The sequence below is a fragment of the Euprymna scolopes genome, chromosome 6 (assembly GCF_053919585.1).
Source record: "Euprymna scolopes isolate OS-2025 chromosome 6, ASM5391958v1, whole genome shotgun sequence".
NCBI lineage: Eukaryota > Metazoa > Mollusca > Cephalopoda > Sepiida > Sepiolidae > Euprymna > Euprymna scolopes.
Genome location: NC_136487.1, coordinates 116,751,389 through 116,774,117, shown reverse-complemented (window position 1 = coordinate 116,774,117; position 22,729 = coordinate 116,751,389). Strand labels below are relative to the sequence as shown.

The 22,729-nt window shown below is 31.3% G+C and overlaps 1 protein-coding gene across 46 annotated transcripts in view; it reads right to left on the bottom strand.

Annotated features, from left to right (window-relative positions):
- Positions 1-487: 487 nt before the first annotated feature.
- Positions 488-22,729, bottom strand: part of LOC145277904 (phospholipid transfer protein C2CD2L-like) — a 653,079-nt gene continuing 630,837 nt past the window's right edge. For 34 of the 46 annotated variants that reach the window (XM_080129935.1, XM_080129917.1, XM_080129946.1 and 31 more), the window contains 2 exons: positions 14,255-14,431; positions 488-2,383 (listed from right to left, as the gene is read on the bottom strand). In XM_080129935.1, coding sequence (XP_079986061.1) covers positions 2,157-2,383; positions 14,255-14,431 — 404 coding nt within the window. In that variant the 3' untranslated portion in view covers positions 488-2,156. The remainder of the gene's footprint in view (positions 2,384-14,254; positions 14,432-22,729) is intronic. The other 12 variants (XM_080129953.1, XM_080129945.1, XM_080129950.1 and 9 more) reach the window with 1 other exon arrangement.

Genomic DNA, 22,729 nt, shown 5'->3' with positions numbered 1-22,729 from the left:
GAACCGAGTTCATAGTATGTAATATTTATTAAATGATTTTTTTTTTATATAATGAATGCATATTTTAATAGGGCTGCCTGAGGAATTAATGACACAAAAATTCAAAAGTCCATCTGTTGACCCTGGGAAATTCAGCAGTAAGTTAAAATGATGATAGAATATTGAAGAAGAAAAACGAAATCAAAAGCAACTATTATTGGTCTCTGCAGGAGAAATTCAAAGTTATTTGTCAAGTTTTGCAAACGAATATGATATTCTTGAAGATCCACTTCTAAAGGAATTTTTTTTTAAAAAATGGATAAGCATAAATTTTGTTTACAGCAACCGGGGTCAACATTTTGTAACAACTATTACATTCACTTTTGATTTTAATTTTCGTTTAATGGCGAATGAGATTCTGGTTTTTATTGAAACTTTGTATCTTTTGTTTGTTTTTTTTTAATTTTTTTTATTTTTATTTTTTATTTTTTTGCATTTAAATAATATATTTTTAATTTTTATGTTTCTGGAAGATAGAAACATATTTTTTTCTATTTTTTTTTTATTCTCGGATTTGGTCCGAATATTTTTCAATATTTTTTTTTCTTTTTTTTTTTTTGTGTGTTTAACCAATATTGTAGAATATTTTTCTGAATCCAATAGTATGGCTTGGGTTTTGCCTTTGTTTTTTTATGGAGGGAAATAGTAACAACTTTATTAAGCATGTCGGAAAAATAGCGCAAAATTAGAATAACTGTCTTAAAGATGAAGTGGGGAAATGAAGTAACGCTGATAAGGGTCTATATCAAGGCCATCCTTATAAAAGGCCTAGAGATCTAACATTTGGAGTTTCTGACTGGAAGCACGTTTTACAATCGGTCAGCAGAGATCTTTTCAGCTGATAACAGTTCACTGTTATTATCCTTAAAAAATGTCATTCAAGAAAAAAAAAAATTGTAACATGGCGATGATTAAGTATACATTTTCTAAAGAAATATAATCCCACATTCAAAATAATAATTAAAATTTTTTGTGTTAAATTATATATTTACCTTTGTCTATTCAAGGTTACCTGCCATTTTATTTATAAGAATTTGTCAATACTTGTCAAATTTATTAATTAGCTCATTGTAGTTTGCTAGTATTTCGTATGTAAAATACATAAAAAAAACATCAAACTAATCTCACAGGGGATTTTTTTTTTCCTGTCTGCTTTTAGCTGTTATATCAGTTATCTTAGGCTGCATGATCATCTAGTCTTTTATAGGGATAGCTTTGGTTTATATGCATAGAAACAAATCAGGAGGTAGAGAATAGGAGTTTATGACTGTCTCTATTAGCACAGTAAAGTTTTTATGCACACATATATCCTATCCACAACAATATCTCATTGTTAAGCAAATTCTTTTTTTTATTATTTTAATTATCAATTGTGCTAGATAGTAATCATAGCAGAAGGGACAATAAGTTATAATATTATGATTGTTGTTGCATTATGATGGCCAAAAATACTGATTAATTAAACAAAAAAGAAAAGAAATTATGCCCGACTGGACCAATGAGAATTATTGATGAATGACAGCATGACAGGGTGACCCACCAAAAAAATGTCACCCATAAAATCGTTAAAAAAATCCACAATCTTTTTCTGCAATCTAAGCATATTTGATAGAAATAAAGCTTCAATCTATGCCTGGCTTTTCCACCAAATTTCATTTATGAATTTCCAACAGTTCCATGATACTTAGGGACACTGGTGATCGTCTCATTTCTGACTCGGCTTCCCACTCATTGAGCCATAACCGCAGAGATAAAAAAAAAAAATCTGTGAGGTCATGTCAAAGTTACTCTCTTTCAAAACAACCCCTAGTCAATTCCTGGACTGAAGATGGCAATCAAAGCGAAAATCAGGGCAGTGCCAAGAGAGATATGTGTCAGAATTACAGAAAATTTGGCATGTCGTATCCAAGGGTGTTCATGATTAAACACCAATTATACAACGACTGCTGGTCATTCATGACAAACCTAGTGGACAAGTCAGAAATAGACTGACGTTTATTTGTACCAAATATAGTTGAATTGCGATTTTATTAATGAACCCATGGGTGGCATATTTGATGGGTCAGTTTATGAAAAAAAATGCTGCCTTTATATTAGTTTTTAAAATAATTTGGTGTTTATGAGATGGGTGCGAGTGTCTGGGGTATGCGCCTTGAATCTATAGAACCCTCCCGTGATGATGCCGGATAGCGCATCGATGATCGAGATAGTGAACTCTCACGAGATGTCTCCCCAACATCTCTGTTTCTCTTGCGTCCCCTCCGGAACAGTTTCTTCAGACTTCCACCCAAGGAAGACGACTTCTTGATTGGTGGCACCTCAACAGTGATTCCATTGATGTCCTCTGAAACAAGAGAACATACGGAAGATGCTATTAATTTCATGAAGATAAAAAACAGGTGGTTAATAGAAATTTTTTTTCTCTTTTTTAATAATTATTTAGGTGCTAATGCATTAGAATGGTAACCATTTCAAAGGTAAATTTGTGAGACACTAAAACCTATGCAATTGAAAAATGGTTTGGAATACAAAGTCAGTTTTTTTTTTATTTATTTACATTAATTAGAATGGCACTTCTGCACGTCAGTGACATGAGGCGAATGTGTGTATTTTAGTTTCAAGAACCAGCAACAGATGTCACTTGTCAGCCAAAGAAGAGGGGTTGATACCTCTTCCTTTTCTAAATGTGCGTGCAAACTAAAATTATATTTTGCTACATTTTTATACAATCTTACCATAAAAAAAAACAAAAAAAAATTCTAAAAACAATCTGTAAACGTTTCGTGTTTTTATCATATTTTATTTTCAGTTATGAATCATTCATTGAAAAGAAATTATTAAAATTATATTTTGATCCATCTTTTATTCAATAAATGTTTTGATTTTCATATATTTTTGTATTATTTATTTTGTTATTATATATTTTTTGAGTTATTTGAGGTTCACATAATGGCCGCTAGATGTCAGTTCTCTTTCGAAGAACAGGGGTGGATAACTCGTCTTTGTTACTAATATGTCACTGACATGCAGAAATGCCGAATTAATTTTTAAGAACACAATTTTTGGCGCTTCTACAGAATTGTGACGAAATTTTGTAGTCGATAAATGGAGTTTTCAGATTAAAAAAAAAACAATGGTTTAAACTGATTTTTTTGTCAATTCTAATAAATTACGATGTTAGTTTCCAAATTATGCAGTCGAAATTACCTGAATATTACTGAAACAAAACAACTTTAATCGTGTTAGCAGGTGAAAAATTGCCGCCATCTTGTTTTCATAAAACGGAAAATTACCTCCCTTTTGAACTCTCCTGTGACTTACTTACGATCGTTTTCATCAAATTCTATTTTTTATTTTCTTTAATAAATAATTTTCTACCTTATTGATTTTCGTAACTTTTGGATATAATCATCTTAAAAATACGAGGAATACGTAGATACCATTGTTTTCATGTGAAATTCAGTATTACGATTTCTGAAATTTCGTTCCAATAGTGTAGAAGTGCCCAAATTTTATTTTCCATTCTCGTTGATTTTAAATGAATAAAATGAAAAAAATGTCCATTAATTAATGATTTTATTTTTTAGAAGACAATTCTTCATTTAAACTTTCATTCACACACACACACACACACACACACACACACACACACAAGTCACTTTGTAAAAAATATATGTATAGGAAGGGGTTGTTTAGTGTTTGTTGAGATACAGTCAACAGATCGATTTTTTTTTTGTTAAATATGTCGTTTTAAGCAAAAGCAATATTACGCACTTAATTGTCATGCTGAAAATAGTAATATATCCAAAAATTACGAAAATTGGTGGAGTCGAAAGTTATTTATAGTTAAAAGTAATTTTTACAGAAAATTGGGTAAAAATGCATTTTTCTTAGATGTTATAAAGTAGATGATGAAGAATTCACACACAGAGGACATAACTCGGAACGAATATTTTAGATTACTTGTTTCTGGAATGCAATATTTGTTTTCTATAGCGATAAACTTTTTTTGTTTTGTTTTGTTTTTTTTACTAAAAACACAATAGCAATTGTTTTACTCGATAAATTTTCTTAATTTTTGGATACACTACTATTTTCGATATGACAGTTAAGTACGTGATATTGTTTTTGCTTAAAACGACATTTTTAAAACATCCATCTGCCGACTCTATTTTAACAAGCATCTTTTTTCTGTGATAAACGCATTGTTTAAGTTAAAACTGAAAAGGTTAAAAGTTTAAGAAGTTAATTCAATGCAGATATGTAAAAACGAAAACAAAAAAAAACATTTATCTACTATATAAATCACACTTGTCAGTTTAAATGTATGTATGCATGTATGCCTAAAACTTTCGACGAGGCAACAGATTTTCAGGTATCGTTTAGAAGCTCGACCCTTCAGACGACAAATATCGAAAAATTTGCTTAAAACATTAATTCCTTCACCCTCAACTGAACACTTTTCTACAAGGAAGGGTCGCTTTTTTCATTCCATCTTTTCGATTGACTAGCCTTAATTTAAATCTTCGCCACTTCCAGTTTGGCGATGAATGCAATGGCAAAGACGTCACTTTTTTTTTGTTTTTGTTTTACGCTCTTTTCCTTTTTCGCGGTACGAGTTGCCTGCCTGCTACCGTGTTTTTTTTTTTTTTTTTTTTTTTTTTTGCGCAACACACACCTCTGGACAACGCCGGGCACCCAGGCTAGTTTGTTTATAAATCAAACTTTTTGACGTCGTTAAATATATGTTGTTACTGTTAAAAGCGGCTCCATATAAATTTTCTATCAACATTTTTGAATAACAATACAAATCTTGGAGAGGATACTTTGATCCTAGCTTGAAGGTCAAGAAAGTGCGTTTTAATTCTACGTTTAACTCATTACCATCACCAGAGAGTTGGAGAAGTGGTTAACAACACTAATTGATAACCTAGGTGTGTCAAGTTGGAATCCGGTTGGTTCTACAGAAACACTTTCATTAAACCCACACATGTCCTTGAAACTGTATTTTTAATTCTATGTTTAACACATCATCAGCAAGGTGACGATGGCTAAGTTGTTGACAACTTGGGTGTGCCAAGTTCGAATCATGTTCGTTCAACAGAAACGCTTTCATGTTGGCAATCTTCACGTGGTCATTCTCGTAAGTAACCAATGCCTTTTAAGAAAGAATTTCTAACTAGAAAGATATTGGAGAAACGAATGCCAATAATAATCATGTGATCCATACAAAACGAATGATGCTGATAAATAAGATAACAGCAAAATTAGGTAAAATTTTAAAATTTGCCACTTCTGCATTGCATTGTCAACAAGCAGGCGATCTCATCTTTTTAAAAAAAAGTAGATAGAGGTTGATAACATACATGAAATTGCCTGAGCATATCCTGAAAATGTAATGCAAAAAATGATTATTTCCCTTGGACCTAAAAGCCAAAAGAATCTACAGCATTCTTGAAATGTTTTTTATTCTGTTGACTGGCACCCTTCTTATGCCCTGTGCAGTTCTAGGGTGGCCATCCTCTCAAGTTTTTCCTTCTCCGTTTGAGAAGGAGTTAGTTCACATCTTCCCGCCATGGTAGAATGATAAATAAAATCTGATGTTGCTTTTGTGTCCAGCACAGAACTAAAATACAATGTCTTAATCTTCGGGCTGCGACCAAAACCTTTTTCCCTGCTAACCCTGCGATTCCAACTAATTTTTGTACACAAATATAATTTTGAAAAATAAAAAAAATTCCAACAAATACTGGGTTCTCTTAAGTGGGACGATCCCTAGTGTAAATGTGGTATTGTGGTGACTGAGATGAATCTGGTTAAGAGTAGGATAGACAATTTTATTTCTTTAGACAAAGGATGACCAACAACCACCTCCTCCTCAAAACTTTTGATTGCCTTCTACCTAATTTGTTTTGAATGTAAATTTTCATATTTCCTGCAAATAAATATTTCATGGTGTAGTATCTGTTTTGTCCAAAGATGGTACAATGGTACAATATTATTGTCTGCATAGAATAGAAATATATCAAACTCCACCAGGGTTTTGAAGATACACCCCCATAACCAAATATATTCTGGTACTACATAAATCAGATTAGTTAAATAAGTATGTTTCAGTTTGAATAAAGGTAATACAATAATGTTATGGTGTCTGCGTCCAATAGAAAATATGTCACAAAATCCTTTTAAGCCCAGCAACAATATACAACAGAAAAAAAAGGAGTTTATGTAAAGACAATAACACAACAGTTCAAAGTTCAATAAAAAAATTTTTTTTTTTTTTGTAAAATATGCAAAAAAAAAATAAATAAATAAATAAAATGTACATGCTATGAAGAAAAAAAAACTGTTAAAATCTTTTTAAAAAATTTATCAAAATATAAAGTTTTTACATGCTTACTTGGAAAAATATTCTTTTCTGTTAAAAGTTAACATTCACAGATTTATGTTTTTGCTTCTAAAGTCCCGACACACAGTAAATTTTGTAAACATTTTACAATGAAAGTGCAGTACAAACTCATATTTATTTACACAGACAAACGACTTCCTGCTTTAAAAGTGGCTCACACTAAACGGCGTAGTTTAATCTGAAGACTCCGACGAATATATAAGTCAGCACATAAAATATCTGAAAACTCATTATTTTCCTTGTAATATGTTTATTTACAGAAACTTTTTCGTTATAAATATATTTTTAAAACGAATTAAATATGTTTATTTACAGGAACTTTTTCGTTATAAATATATTTTTAAAATGAATTAAATATGTTTATTTACAGAAACTTTTTCGTTATAAATATATTTTTAAAATGAATTAAATATGTTTATTTACAGAAACTTTTTCGTTATAAATATATTTTTAAAATGAATTAAATATGTTTATTTACAGAAACTTTTTCGTTATAAATATATTTTTAAAACGAATTAAATATGTTTATTTACAGAAACTTTTTCGTTATAAATATATTTTTAAAACGAATTAAATATGTTTATTTACAAAAACTTTTTCGTCATAAATATATTTTTATAGTTAAATGTTTGTCTACAGAAACATTTTTGTTATATATATAATATTTTAACAAGTATATCTGTTTATGTACAGAAACGTTTTTATAAATATAATGTTTATTACATAAATTCTTTTATAAATATTATATTTAAAAAAATAAATTTGTTTATTTACAGACACATTTTTGTTATACATATAATATTTTAAAATTTAAACATGTTTATTTATAGAAACTTTTTAAAACTATATTTCAAAAATTAAATATGTTCATTTACAGAAAAAAAAATTATAAATAAAATATTAAAAATTAAACATGTTTATTTACCGAAACTTTTTACAGATATAATACTTGAAAAATTAAATATGTTTATTTACAGAATTTTTTATGAATATACTTTTAAAATAAATTAAATGTTCATTTTCAAAAGAATTTTTGTTTTAAATATAATATTTTAAAAATCAAACATGTTTATTTACAGAAACTTTTATATAAATATAATATTTTCAAAATTAAATATGTTTATTTACAGAAACTTTTTTATAAATATAATATTTTAAAAATTAAACATGTTTATTTACAGAAACTTTTTATAAATATAATATTTTAAAAATTAAATGTTTATTTACAGAAAAAATTTTTTTGAATAAAATATTTAAAAAATTACACATGTATAGTTGCAGAAACTTTTTACAAAAAATGATATTTTAAAAATTAAATATGTTTATTTACAGAATTTTTTATGAACATACTTGTAAAATTAAATTTTTATTTTCAAAATAATTTTTGTTTTAAATATAATATTTAAAAAATTAAACATGTTAATTTACAGAAAATTTTTTATAATATAATATTTTAAAAATTAAATATGTTTATTTATAGATGTTTTAAAAATAAATATATTATTTTAAAAGTTGAATATGTTTATTTACAGAAATAATTAATACTGAAAGTGAACATTTTTCATAAATATAATAAATTGAAATAAATTAAATAAATAGGAAAGAAAATGAATGAATGTTAACTTAATATTTCCCAAAAATATGAATTTTTTATGTAAAATAAATAACATAAAATATATCTCATGGAAAAGAAACTGTGCATTTGTCTAAAAAATATTAAACTTTATAATAAACACAGATCCAATAAATGATATTGTTAAAAAATCATGACGTTTCTGAATTTTTAAGATAAGGATTGGTTATTTGTATTCATCGGACTACTGTTCTCATCTTGAGCATGATTTTCACAACGTTTTGGTCAGTGTAATCTCCGACCTTCTTCAGGTGCATCTTGTCGAACTCGGGAATATTTCTGTCAAACTCGGGAATTTGGACCCATGGCGCAGTGGTTAAAGTACTGGGAAAAAACAATTGTAAAAGTAATATTCACCTGAAGGTTGACGGTTCAATCCTCAGTGTGGGCGACCAAAAAAAAATACATTTGCAAATTACTTAGACCCTTTATCCAGTCATGGCTGACAGAACAAGAGCACGCTATTCCCGTGACGTAAATAAAGGGTTCCGCTTGAAATTCTGTCCAAATTCCTGAGTTCGACAGAAACATTTCCGAGTTCGACAAGATACACCTGAAGAAGGTCGGTGGTTACAATGACTGAAACGTTGTGTCAAGATGAGAACATTAGTCCGATGAATAATAATACGAATGTTAAAAATTAGTTTTTCCATTCTTTAGTATAGATTACACCGTTTAGTGTGGACCACTTTCAAAGCAGGACGATATTTGTCTGGGTATTTATGCACTTGTGCCTAAAAGGTTAGTAAAATGCAGTGTCAAAACTACAAACATTTTATTAGCAATTAAAATGAATTTAATAAAACGACATTAATCGAATCTCATCTGAAAAATGAACAAAAAAAATCATAGTTACAATTGTTTCGGCAAGGTGACAAGAAAAAAAGATATGTTACTGGCATGTCAAGCTACTACTAACTTTGCACTCACTTTTTAAAATAAAACCATGGTCATAAAACCTTTAGCAATAGACAGAGACTACTTTAATCTAGACTTTCATCTTTTTTCCGTTTATTTTCTTCCCTTTTCTTTTTTTTTCTAGAAAGCAATGTTTGGAGGAAAAAAGTGAAATGGGATGTGCTTACAACTATTGTTTACAACTACGTCCTCAAAATCAGGTCACGTGACCAGACTGCATTTAGAAAGTTAAAATAATGTTGTTTAACCTATCATAACATTATAGCACGCGATACTTTCAAGTCTGGAAGCAACACGATTTGAATAAGAGAAAGAGATTTCCAAGAAAGTTTTTTGTTTTTTCTTCAACTGATACCAACTACGCGTAGTGAATTATCTCCCTTACAACTAAATGCTACACAAAAGAGTGAGTTTTCAAACCACTTCTAAAGAGAAAATTGAGTTTTCAGATGAGATACTAACATAACTGTTTCAGAAACGGAATAGTTGAATGCACATCAACACAGCTGAACATGAACAAGGCAATAAATAAATAAAAGATGGTATGAATCTTCACCTCATGATCAAAATGAAATATTTATACTCCCCCCACTCTTCGATTATAACATCCTTGCATCATAAGAGAATCACACCAACACGAAATTAAAATGAATTTAATAAAACCACATAAACTAACTTTCATCTTAAAATGAAAAATTCAAAACCAATAAGAATTGTAGCATGTTTAGAGAAAGCGAAAAAAAAAAAAAAAAAGATGTTACTAGCATGTTAAGCTACTGTTTTCCTTTCTCTTCTTATCTTAAGCATCATTTAAAAAAATTTTTTTTTTTTTCATTCCTTCCTTTCTTTTGCTTCTAGAAAGCAATGTTTGAAGAGGAAAGGAAGTGGGGTGTTCCTAGAACTATTAATTACAACTACATCCAAAAAACGCATCTTACATGACCAGATCGCCATTAAAAAGTAAAAATTAATATTAATTAACCAATTATAACAATTTTAGGCGATTTTTTTTTAAAAATAAATCTAAGAGCCACAGGATTGAGATAAAGAAAAAGGATGGTTGGTGATTTCAGAATTGCTAACAAAGCAAAAAGAGATGAACAAAATAAATGCACAACAAATAATGTTACCAAAGGCAACATAACTTACTCTGCCACCTACCGGGATAAGATTTTTTTTGTTGTTTTAATTACTTTTAATTGTTTTTTAATAAAAAATAACGGTAGTGTAAAGCCGGTCGAGTTAGAACAAAAAGACAAAATGATGATCTCATGCAAAAATCGATAACCCCTTAAAAATCGAAAATTAAACATAATACTAATATAAACACATCCAATAAATGTCACCAATCTAGTAAAAATGTAATGATCTACCATTTTTAATTATTATTTTTTAGTGATTATTGGGGCTTGACTATGGCATGAATAAGACCACCATTTTGTCTTGGTAATTACTGGCTTGCAAGGTTAGAACGCTGGTGACGAGCGATTCAAAACTTACACTGGCTACAACACTTTGGTAAATAATGACTCATTAGTAAAAAAAAGAAAAAAAATCAAATTGAATCGAGAAATCACAAAGGGTGAAATAAATGATCAAAAAATTCTGATCAGGGCATAACGTGTATAGAAGCAGGAATAACTGCATAAAAATACATGATGATGATGATGATGATGATGACTGTGATGCTGCTAATATTGATGATAATCATGATGAACAACTTATCATTTCATGCTGCTGGAACAAAATTGAGCATCAATAAAAAAAAACACACACACACACAGAAATCAAGCAATCAAAACCGGCAAAAAGAGGAGGGGGGGATTTGATGCATCCGAGCAAAAAAACAAAAAAAAACAAAACAAAAATGTCTGCATGCCTTGATAGAAAAATGATGGGAAAAAAAGTTATAAGGACGATTAGAGAAGGCAGTTGATACAAGATAGGGTAACATTTCAGTCGGATGATTTGTTTGTGCAAAATTCATTTTAGTTAAATAATATCTTTTAACTCAATCCCAAGTAATCACGGGAAAAACATCCTGAATACATTTTCTTTAGACTCCTGATTATTTTCATTCTAATACCGAAACTAAATTTACTTGCCAAAGCTGTTTTGTTTGCCCATGATTTACCGCCTTGTTATGAGTTTAAAGAGCTGTTTGTTCTTTGCTCAGTGTCATATTTTTTTATTGAATGATATAAAGTTAATTATCTCCCTTGCAAATAACATTTTATTTCTTTTTCTGTATAAGTTTGGAAAATGTGCAAACAAATAAAAATTAAAAATTAAAATGGCTTTGCCCTCGTCGCATCCTGGGTAATGCTGGGTAGGTATTAGTGTTGGATTGATTAACCAGAATCGGAATCAGAAATCGAAAAAAATCGGAAAATTTGGGAGGTATTGGAATCAGAAAAATTTGTGCCTATTTTCCGATGCCAACAACGATTCTTTTAATTGTTTTTTTTTTATTTGATTTTATTTAAAGAAAAATATTCTACCGCTGATAATAATACTAGAATACTGGATATCTGTTGATTGTAACGTATTAGTAAAACTAAAATCGACAGATCACCCTTCACAATGTATCCTTACGTTTAAGAAAATATGTGCACATGTTTTTACGGTAATCATGAAAAATAACAACTTTATAGTTAAATATGTAGAGGTTTAGAAAGAATCGGAATCGGTAATTGTATCGGAATCAGTAATTGTATCGGAATTGGTAAAAATACTGGAATACTAGTAGGTATAACTAGTTGTTTCAATGTAAATTATGGTGCTGGAGCAATATTATGGGATTTCAAATGAATGCATTTTAAGTAAAAACGCTGTAATGTAATTAAATGTTATGTCGAAATTAGTAAAAGATCCAAAAATTATGGAAAATGATCAACTAGAAAAATAGTTTCAATAGTTTTCTTTAGAATGCTTTCAATTCTATTACTGAGACTAAATTTACTCACCGAAGCCATACCATTTGTTGATGATTTCCCGTCTTGTTATGAATTTAAAGAAATTTTAGTTCTTTGTGATTAATAAGTCTTGCTCTGATTTTTTTTTCTCGTGTTCATTTTTAAATAAAAAGCAGTATTTTTTTGTTTTTTACAGTTATCGTGTGTTTTAGTTATTGCGTTTGAAAATATAAAATTTTGCACTAATTTATTATTAGGATTTTTTAAAATTATAAGTGGCAATAAAGATATTGTGATGCTAGCAAGAAGAAAGAAACGCAATACAGATAAAAATGAAATTTTAAGGAAAAAAAAAAACGTTTATTTGGGGGAAGGAAAAGAGAGGAAAGTGTCTTGTAAATAGTTGATATTTGTGGAACTTATCTCTTTAAAAATATAAATTAGAAAAATAATTGTTTGTAAGGATAGTTTGTTTCACTCACAAAAAGAGGGTTTTTTTTTTCATATACAATGATGAAATCCACATTTTGAACATTTCCGTCTCCAACCATCAATTGATTGTGAATAACGGTTCAATGTGCATAGTAAATTACAGATTTCACACCTTCATGAATTGGATATTAATTTACGGTTAGCAATCCACTGAATAATTTCGAAATTGTCTGAACAGATTGATGACAAGTTGGAATATTATTATTATTTCTTCAGTCTGCATGAAATAATTCCCATACAAACATCATTTATAAGATTTGTTGGATGCATTCTAAGGGCCGTTGCTTATTGCTTTCTGTGAAGTTTCAGTTTTAGATTTTGGATGAGTGTGATTGCTTTATATTTTATGGATAATATGTATTAAAAAATAAATTATAAAGATAACAAATTTTCTTTTTGAATAAAATAGTTTTTAAAAAATTTGTAAAATTTTTTTTAATAAAATAAAATTTATTTTTTAAATAAAACAAAATAGTTTTTTTTATATAATAATCACACAACACATTCACTTTTTATTTCGTTTTAGTTTCTGTCAGTTTTAGTTTTTACATAAAACTCAAACTCAGTGGCCATTTTCTTTCTAGGCCACCATGACTGCACATTACCAACCTTGGAGTAGTAGTAATAGTAATAATTTGGTGATCGGGACTCCACACTCCTCAAACTTCCCACCTTGCCACCTGATGCAATTTTATGTCATACCAATGACAGGTCTGGAAGCAATTAATATGGTTGAAAAATAAAGCTTGTACAAAAATTGTAGAAATGGTTGGGAAACATGGATTCTTAGGTGGTGTGTGGGGTAGAATTTAACACCTTGCCTAAGGGTTTCCAAGAGTGTTTAGTGTCATTATATTTAACTCCTAGATGGAACCCTGACAGGTAGTACGACCCCCTATGCAAAATATGCAAGAGGAATAAATAATATTTTTAACTGAATAATATAAAAAGAATTGTTTCCTTTACAACTAAAATCTTGTTTCTTTTCTGTATAAGTTTAAAAAAATGTGCAAACAAATAAAAATAAACTATAATGACTTTGCCATCACTGCATCCTAGATAGGTACAAGTAGTTGTTTCAATGTAAATTATTATGATTATCCAGTATAATGGGATTTTAAATAAAAACACTATTACATATTATGTCGAAATTTGTAAAAATTCTAAAAAAAAAAAAAAAAAAAAAAAAATGATTGAGTAAAAAAATTATAAGTAAAAAAAAAATTATCGAATTATAGAGATTTATTGTATTGCATTTGATAATGTTGAAGACTTCTTAAAATCTAGAGGAGGTAACAGCAACTTATGATTTTGACAAAATAATTGTAATCTATCATTTCAAAATAGAAAATGCCGAATCGCTAATATCTGGGGTTTTTTGTTTGCTTTTTTTCTTTTTTTTTTGTAAAAATATAGTTATACCAGATCTTCTACTCGACTATTCTTCTTTTTTTTAGTTTTACTAATTCTGACATGGTGCGTAAGTATGTAATAGTGTTTTTACCTAAAATCCATTTTTGAAATATCAATATACTGTACAAGCACCTAAATTATTATTATTAAATATAAACAGTAAATTTCAATATAAAGTTAAAAAAAGAAAAAAAATTGAATTTCATTAGTTTGGAGATGTATCAAACGGGTATTATCTCCCTTCGTATCATTTTTTTTTTTTTTTTTTTTTGCCTGGAAAACAAATGTGCAAAACTGATTATGTAAAGAACACAAATCACCAACGTTTTTTTGCTACCTTATCTAATGTAGAAAAGAGAAACAAATTGAAAGGCGATCATGCAGTCAAGATGCTGGTAAATAGGAAAAAAAAAAAAAAAAAAAAAGGAGGAGCACCTGTGGATTTGGACAAGGGTTTTGCATCAGATTCGGGTGGTGACAGGTATGATGCGCTGCCTCCTCCCTCGGATTTCAGAGAGTGAGCTCGGTCTGCACTTTGGGATCGCAATTTGGGCCGAGAGCGACCAAACCGCTTCTTCAGTGTCCTTGCGAGGGAGAAGGGTTTCTTTTTCTCTGGAGATGTGAGGGAAGTAGAAAGGTGTCAAAATCCAACAGAATGAACGTTCCAAGGAAAAAAAATAGAAAGATACAAAAAAGAAGCCGGCAACAAAATACAATGTAAAAACTTGCTGACTTTTTTTTTATTCTATTTGCATTAAAAGTGTGAACTGTTTAGAGATTGAGTAATGAGTGTATTTCTCAATTTTCCAATATCATACAACAACAGCAAAATAATTTTATAATTCTGAAGTTTTGAGATGAGGATTGGTTATTCGCATTATTTGGATTCATCGGACTATTGTTCTCATCATGAGTGTTATTTTCACAGCATTTTGGTTAATGATACTTCTTAAGGTGCATCTTGTTGAACTCGGGAATGTTTCTGTCAAACTCAGGAATTTGGACAGAATTTTGAGTGGAACCCTTTATTTACTTCATGGGGGTAACAGGCTCTCATTCCGTCAGCCATAACTGGATAGGGGTCCTAAGTAATTTGCAATTGTATTTTTTGATCACCCACACTGAGAATTCAACACTCAGGAGAATATCAATTTCACAATTGATGTCTCCAAGTAGTCTAACCACTGCACCACGAGTCCTTGCGGACAGTTCTAGTACGAATTTTGGGAGCCTTAAACCTATTTTTATTTCTACTTGTAAATATCACTATTTATTACTAATTATTATTACTAATATATATATATATATATATATATATATTAGTTTATTTATTGTGCAGTGTATATATTATCTATTATTTATAATTAATAGTTCCCATATTGTGTTAAATTCTATACTAAATCTACCTAGTAATTGATTGCCCCGTCCAAAATTTCTGAGTTTGACAAAAACATTCCCGAGTTTGAACAAGATTCACATGAAGAAGGTCGGAGGTTACATCGACCGAAACGTTGTGAAAATGACACTGAAGATAACAGTAGTCCAAATAATGCAAATAAATTTTATAGTTATCTATTATAGAAATTCTCTGAATGCGTGTGTGTGTGTCCTTCTCAATAAAAAACAAAAACTACATAACATACATTTACAAAACCTACTTCATTCTAGTCAGTATGACTCCAAACAGGTTATGGTAAAGAAAATTATTTTCTTTGTTCTTACAGAAAGCAGGTCAGCGCGTCAGATCTACTTTTCTTTTTATTATATTGCATCAGTTACCAGAAAAACAAAAACATGGGGAGGTCGAAGGAAAGAAATGTAGAAGGAGAGATAAGTAGAGAAAGAGGGGAGCAAGCAAAGAGAGAGGTAGAGAGAGGACGGTCGGAGGGAGAAGCAAAGAGAGAGAAGGGAAGTCTGAGAGACCAGTAGAGAGAGGAGAAACAGTAGACAAGAAAGGCAAAGAAAGAGGGCAAAGAACAGAGCAAACGGAGAGATAAGGAGATAGGCTGAGGTTGTGTAGACAATTGTTGTTCTGAAGTTGATTGCATACAATTAGTCGAGCACATGTTATTTTACCAATAGTAAGTATTAGAGCCTAAACTGAACTCAATAGATCAAATAGGGTTTGAACTCGGCATAGAATTTGGTCTGTGTATTGATCTTGTATTAATAATGTAAATATTCTGTAGATTCTATGTTGTTGTTTGCAAGTTGAACTGGGACGATACCCAGAAATAGAAACTCCCAAAGAAGCTGAACAAATGGACAAACTTATTTTTTTATTCATATAACATCACTTTTCGCTTGTTCAGAAGTCGTATGCTTTCGGATATTAAGCAAGCTCACTCTCCAGTTCTTTAGCGGATCAACTGTTTCCAGATTTCACCCTGTGCAATCTTGTCTAATCACTCACTTTCAAGTTTTCCTTGGCCAGAAAACGTTCTCGCAATTTAAGGCATCTATGCTTCTGCAACGGTTCATCAAGGTAGATGAACGTTTTATCTGACCATACCAGCATAACCAGTTCATCGTAAAGATAACCTCTACGTTGTGCTTTCAGGAGTACGGCACAATCATGTTGATACACCAGTTCTCAAAGTTGAGCAACGTTGAGCCTGGCCAGTACCAGATAGGTGATCATTTGGGAAGGATAGGTGCTGTATGTACCTTCTGGGAAGGTTGGGCCTGGGACCAGCACCTTTACCCAAAAAAAAGAACTTGCTACAAAGGCATCTACAAAGTTGTAGATGGCCAATGTCCCTCCAGGGGCTCAAGGCTATGAAGTGCTTTTAGCAAATTCTTCAAGTTGTTGGGTTTAACAAGTTCATCAGATCATTAATCTGTCATTGTGTTGCAGTCGGGCGAGAACGTTTGGATGAAGGTCGAGCAATCATTGTCATAAGATGATCAGAGGGAGAGATCATTCACAAAATCCCCCCCTTCTCTGCCTGGATGACATAAACCTGTCAGTAGTCAACTGAAGACCTGGGCTACAACAATTAAGGACGACTTGGCAGTATTATCAGACCCACAAATTGTTTGTTTCCAATATTGGAATTAGAAGCGACTTGCCATTTCTTGCACCCTGGCCCAGGATTGTCGAAACTGGATTGCGATGATTCAAGATACAACTCATGCTCAGAAGGAAACTAGCCCAATCTGACCAGGATGATAGCCACTACAAGAAAGTCATAAGATGCTTCTGACACAGATGCTGTACAACTCCGGATGTAGAGAGTTATGATGCTATCAGAGACAACAGTTCATGAAATGGAAGCCAAATAAATCACTGTAATCTGATATGCCTTTTTTTTCAGGTTATTTCTTCATACTTTGTCCAAAGTGTTCTATTTTGAAAGAGTGGATTTATTCCCACATTGTGCCAACTCTATTCTCGTTACGAGTAAATACGACTAACATAGGATTATGTAATGAGACCATTGTGTACTGTGCTCAAGTGCACTATGTGTCATCAAAAGTGTGTGTACATGTGTACGTAGGGGGGGGAATATCAGATATAGTTTTATAGCAATCATGTTACAAACAGCAATAGTGACAGGGAAGTGACGGTGGTTCAGTGATTAGTGATGCCAACTGACAACCTGGGTGTGCCAAGCTCGAATCCAGTTTGTTTAACAGAAACACTTAAGCACATTGACAACCTTAATGCAGACCCTCCTGTAAGTATTCAATATTCTCCTAGATAGAATTCTTAAGTGAAAGATATCATGGAAACGAATGCCAACAAAATCATCATCAGCAGCAGCGACAACCACTATTATGATTTTGAATCTGTGCTTTCAACTCAAAATCCCCCCCCCCACCGCTATTCCGAGCCTTCTGATCCTGGTGTTCAATAAGAAGCTCCACAGATCCAACATGGCTCTTATAGCAGCAAACACGTAGACATAATGTAACATACACACATAAACACAGCTTGACTTCTTCTTTTGTGTAAAAACATCTCTCATTCATGTATATACTCTTCCGTATTACCAGGACATTTATTTACTAACACCTGAACTTTGTAACCTTTCGTGTCCGTACATACTCATGGACATATTCATTTACCAACATCTTGCATTCCCTTTTATTCGCTAGTTAACAAAGATGACTCAATAAAGTTGTTTGGAATATTAGATATGAACTTTGTCTCATTTCTATAGCATGGGCGATTTTTGTGAAGTGTGACCGACCCTCCGCCCTCACCCTCAATGCCAACACTTTCGTAACCGGCAGTTGACAGAGAAATGACCTCTGCCACCACATGGCCAGCTTGAAATTGATCATGCTTTTACTGGGGCCACCCTATTTTTCTCTTTTGGCGGGGTGTCTCATTGACATTTCCCTGGTTCTTTTCTCTTGGATCTGTGTGGCATACTCCAATTTAGCATTTTTAATTCCTAATCTCTGATTCCCTGTTACTCGACACTACCTACTCTTATGTCTGAACCAGCCACATTTAGTACAGTTCAGCCGAAACATCTGAGGTGAGTTCTCATTTTTTTTTTTTTTTTTTTTTTTTTTTTTGCATGTCCAGCAGATAAATCCGTATCTGCCTGGGATGGGCATATAGAATCCATACTGAAGATTCCACACCTTTCTCTCAGGATCAGCTTCTGCCTTCCAACCCTCTATGTCATAAACCTTTAAGCAGGGTCTTAGACTCCTTCATCCCCCTCTATTTTGGGGTTTCCTGTCATTCTCAGCCCTCTCCACTCGTTCTCATAACCTAATGCTGTCTCTTGCTAATTCCTGTGATTTTCATCTCTATGGGGTCGACTATGAGGTGAAGTTTGGTTTGGACCAAGGTTTTTTTTCTGAGATTCTCTCCTTCGAAATTATCTCCCCCCCCCCATGTAAGGACAGGTCCTGCTCGGATATACAAGGTTTTTAATTGATGCAATGTCTCTGTTGATGAAAGCAGTTTGTAGCATGTTTTAGCAATTCTACACATGAAAAAATGTTTTGGAAATCATTGGCAGCTGTGTCATTTTTTGGACTTTGTAGACATGAAAACATATATTAGACATAAAGATCAAAAAGAGACTCAGAATTCTTGTTGGAAAAATGGTGAATTCCTTTGTGGGTCAAGTCACTTGCTAAATACCAGATCGTTAATGAATCCAAGCCCAGCGGATCAAATTGCTAGATTACAAAAGCATGAAATAAAATTGATCTTATATTTCTGAATTTTTGAGACAAAGATAATTTCAAATTATTATTTGGATTCTTCAGACTACTGTTCTAATATTGAGTGCTATTTTCACAACATTTCAGCCAATGTAACTGCAAACCTTCTTCTAGTATATCTAGTCGAACTTGGGATTCTGCGGGAAATTTCAAACGGAACCTTTTATTCAATCCAAAAGGGCAGTTTGTTCTCATTTCGTCAGCCATGACCAGGTAGAAATCTTAGGCAATTTACAATTGTATTCTTAAGATGTCTACATGTTCATGGCTGATGGAATGAGAACATGCTATTCCTATGGATTAAATAATAGTTTGCATTTGAAATTCCATGCAGATTCCAGAGTTTGACAGAAAGACTTCAGAAATTGACAAGATACGAGGTGCCTTCAATAAGTTTCCAGACTTTTTGCTTTTTACAGGCATTTAAAATTGTCATAGATTCTAGAAAATTCAGTATTTTATTGCTATACATCTCATGAGATGACTGATCAATTTTTTAATGATTTCAGGTTCAAATGAACAGCAAGAGCAGAAATTGGAATACATCCGACTAAAGCCTGGTTGTCTCAGCTGGTGAATTTCAAAAATTCAATTTTGACGTGAGGACACTTTAGAAGAACGATATACAATAAAATACTGTTTAAACTTGGAAGAAATGCCACAGAAATGTATGGAATGCTTCAGACTGCTTTTGGACCATTTTTCATGAATCGACCATCAGTTTTTGAGTGGCATAAGAGATTCAAAAAAGGCAGGCAGTCTATGAGGAATGGTGAGGTGTGTGGGAGAAGTAAAGAAGTCAGAACACAACAGTTGATTGGCCAAATAAAGAATTTCATGGATAAGGACCGTCGTGTGTCTGCAGAGACAATAAATGCACAGTTTGATGTCAGTATTGGAACTGTATACACAATTATTTGCGAGGAACTGCAAAGATTTGCACAAATGCACCAGTCCACAACTCCATCCTTGACACAGACTATTTGACCAAGATGGATATCAAGACAGTTCCTCCCCCTCCCTATAGTTCACACTTTTCTTCCTATGACTTTTGGTTATTCCCTAAGCTCAAGGAAAACCTTAGAGGCTGTTGTTATGAAACAATTGAAGAGATGAAAGAGGCTGTGACAAGGATCATTGACATGCTCACACAAGAAAACTTCCATGGGGCCTTCCAGAAGTTGTTGGAACTGTACAACAAGTGCATTGCAGCCAGAGGAGATTACATCGAAGGGGACTAGAGTTTCATGTATATACTATCAATAAAAGTTACCATACAAAAAAAGTCTGGAAACTTATTGAAGGCACCTCGTATATTTGAAGAAGGTCGGAATTGCTGAAATTCTGTGAGAATAAAACTCAAGCTGAGAACAGTAGTCGGAATATCCAGATAATATAAAATTGATTTTTTCCCAAAGAAAAAATAAATATATAAAGCAATTGATCCTCAATTTTCTTTGTGCAAATGAAATTTTTCAAGTGATTTTCAGAGAAACCGTGATGAACCGTGTTTATGTTTATGCAAAAAAAAAAAAAATGTTAAATGATTTGATTTAATCTGGATGCGAATCTTGTTTTGTTTTTAAGAGTTGACTAGAAAATGAAGAAATATTTGAACTTTAAAAAAAAAGGAAAATGCTAAAAAGATTGAGAAGTGGTTGGAAGATTTTTGATTCCGAAAATAATGTCCAAGGGCGTCACTAAAAACTCAATAAACATTTACAAAAGAAGCAAATAGGAAAAGGTTACAAGACAGAAAATGTTGAAATATTATTTTGAGACGTGTTCAAGAAAAGCATAATCCAGAGGATCAAGATTCAATCTAATTAGAAACATGAAAAAGAAGGAACAAAATAAGTAGTGGAATTAAAAGCAGACATAAAATTTTTAAAAATCTGAAATATTTTAATAAATTCATAAATTTGGCTCAAAATAAAAAAAGAATAATTGTTGAATATCATCACAATAAAAAAAAAAAAACGTGTGTAAAAAAAATAACAAAAAAAAAAACAAAAAACATTTCAATCTTAAACTTATCAAATTTTGACTGAACTTGTTCCAATAAATATCATAAAAGAGAAATAAAATATTTTTAAAAGTATACTTACTAGATGAATATATATAACATAATAACAAAATATAATGAAAATAATAAAATAATAGAATATAATAATGAAATTAATATAATAATAAAATATAACAATGAAAATAATATACTAATTATAGAAAGTAATAATATAATAATTATAGAGAATCATAGTTAATGCAATAATAATTATATGGAGTCATGATACAATAAATACATAAAAGTATGATTCAACAACGATTTAAACTTTTAGTGAATTTTTCTGCTTAAAATAATGTCATTTAAACTTTTGTCTTCATTCTAAAACACTGCATATTAATCACACACATTAAAAATAAATTTTCACAAACATTTCAACTATAAAAATTAAAATTAAAAAGAAAACAAGAAATACTGAAATAAAAAGAAAAAAAAACAATCATTTGTTTTTTATCGTTTTATATTTTTATCTTTTCTAGCTGCCATCTTGCATATGTATCGAGACACAAACCTCAAACGCTTCTGATTTGCAACAGCTGTGGCATAATAACCGTGCCATGATTAGATGGATGTGTGGAAGCAAACTAGAAGAAAGAATTCCTTTAGCCATTCTATATCAGAAGCTTGGTATTGGTATTGGTAGGGTTTGAATGTCTTATGTGCTCAATATCTCAGATAGGTTGGCCATGTACAAAGTGCCATCGTCTGCATCAATTCAATCATACACATGGATACCCCAGGTATGAGGGTGCATGGAAGACCAAGGAAAACTTTGCTTGTCTGCATATGAAGTGACTTGCCTGTTTGTAACAACAATATCAACCCTTGGATCAGACCACATGGAGAGCAGGCATGAGATGTTGCCCAACCCAGATTCCGGGATACTTAAATTCATAATATTAGGATAGTCTTATATTTAAGTTGCATATAAATAGGAAAAAATTAGAGTTTTACATCAGAGACTCCTGTCTCTGATGTAAAACTCTAGCAAAATGAAAGTTTATGGACGAAATCTTTTGTATTAAACTTGGTTGGATCTAACGAGCAAAAAAAAAAATGGTTGGCAGGCCTCAAGTTCTGGTCATCACTTTTTAAAGGAATGAGCATTTTCAAAATGGTGAATATTAAACTGATCACTCTCATTATTACAAAAATTTTAATCAAAATAGTTGATGCAATGTATTGTTGCAAAGGAAATAATTATTTTATGATTAGACGGGTCATTTTGATATCTGCCATTTTGAACTCTTTCTCCCCAATGAAGGTGGCAAGAATTCGAGGCCTATCATAGATAATGGTTGCTAATTAAATTGCAGAAGGTTTTGTGCATAAACTTTCTTTTTCCTATGGGACTACATGCCAGAGTCAGTAAAAAAAAAAAAAAAAAAAAAAAAAAAGATTCAACAGGCAAATTACACTTTTAAAGAATAAATCCAATTTGTAAAATTTTCTTTGTCATTCCCCCATTTCTATTTCTATTAATTTTCCTTTGAACAAATAGAACAACTATGTAATATTATACACAAGTGACTTTATTATTGTTTTTATGTTTCAATGATTTAATCAAGCAGCGATTAAATGTTTCATTACAAAGGTCAGACGATAATTTCATTGCTACACTCCCACAACAACAACAAAAAAAAATGACTCAA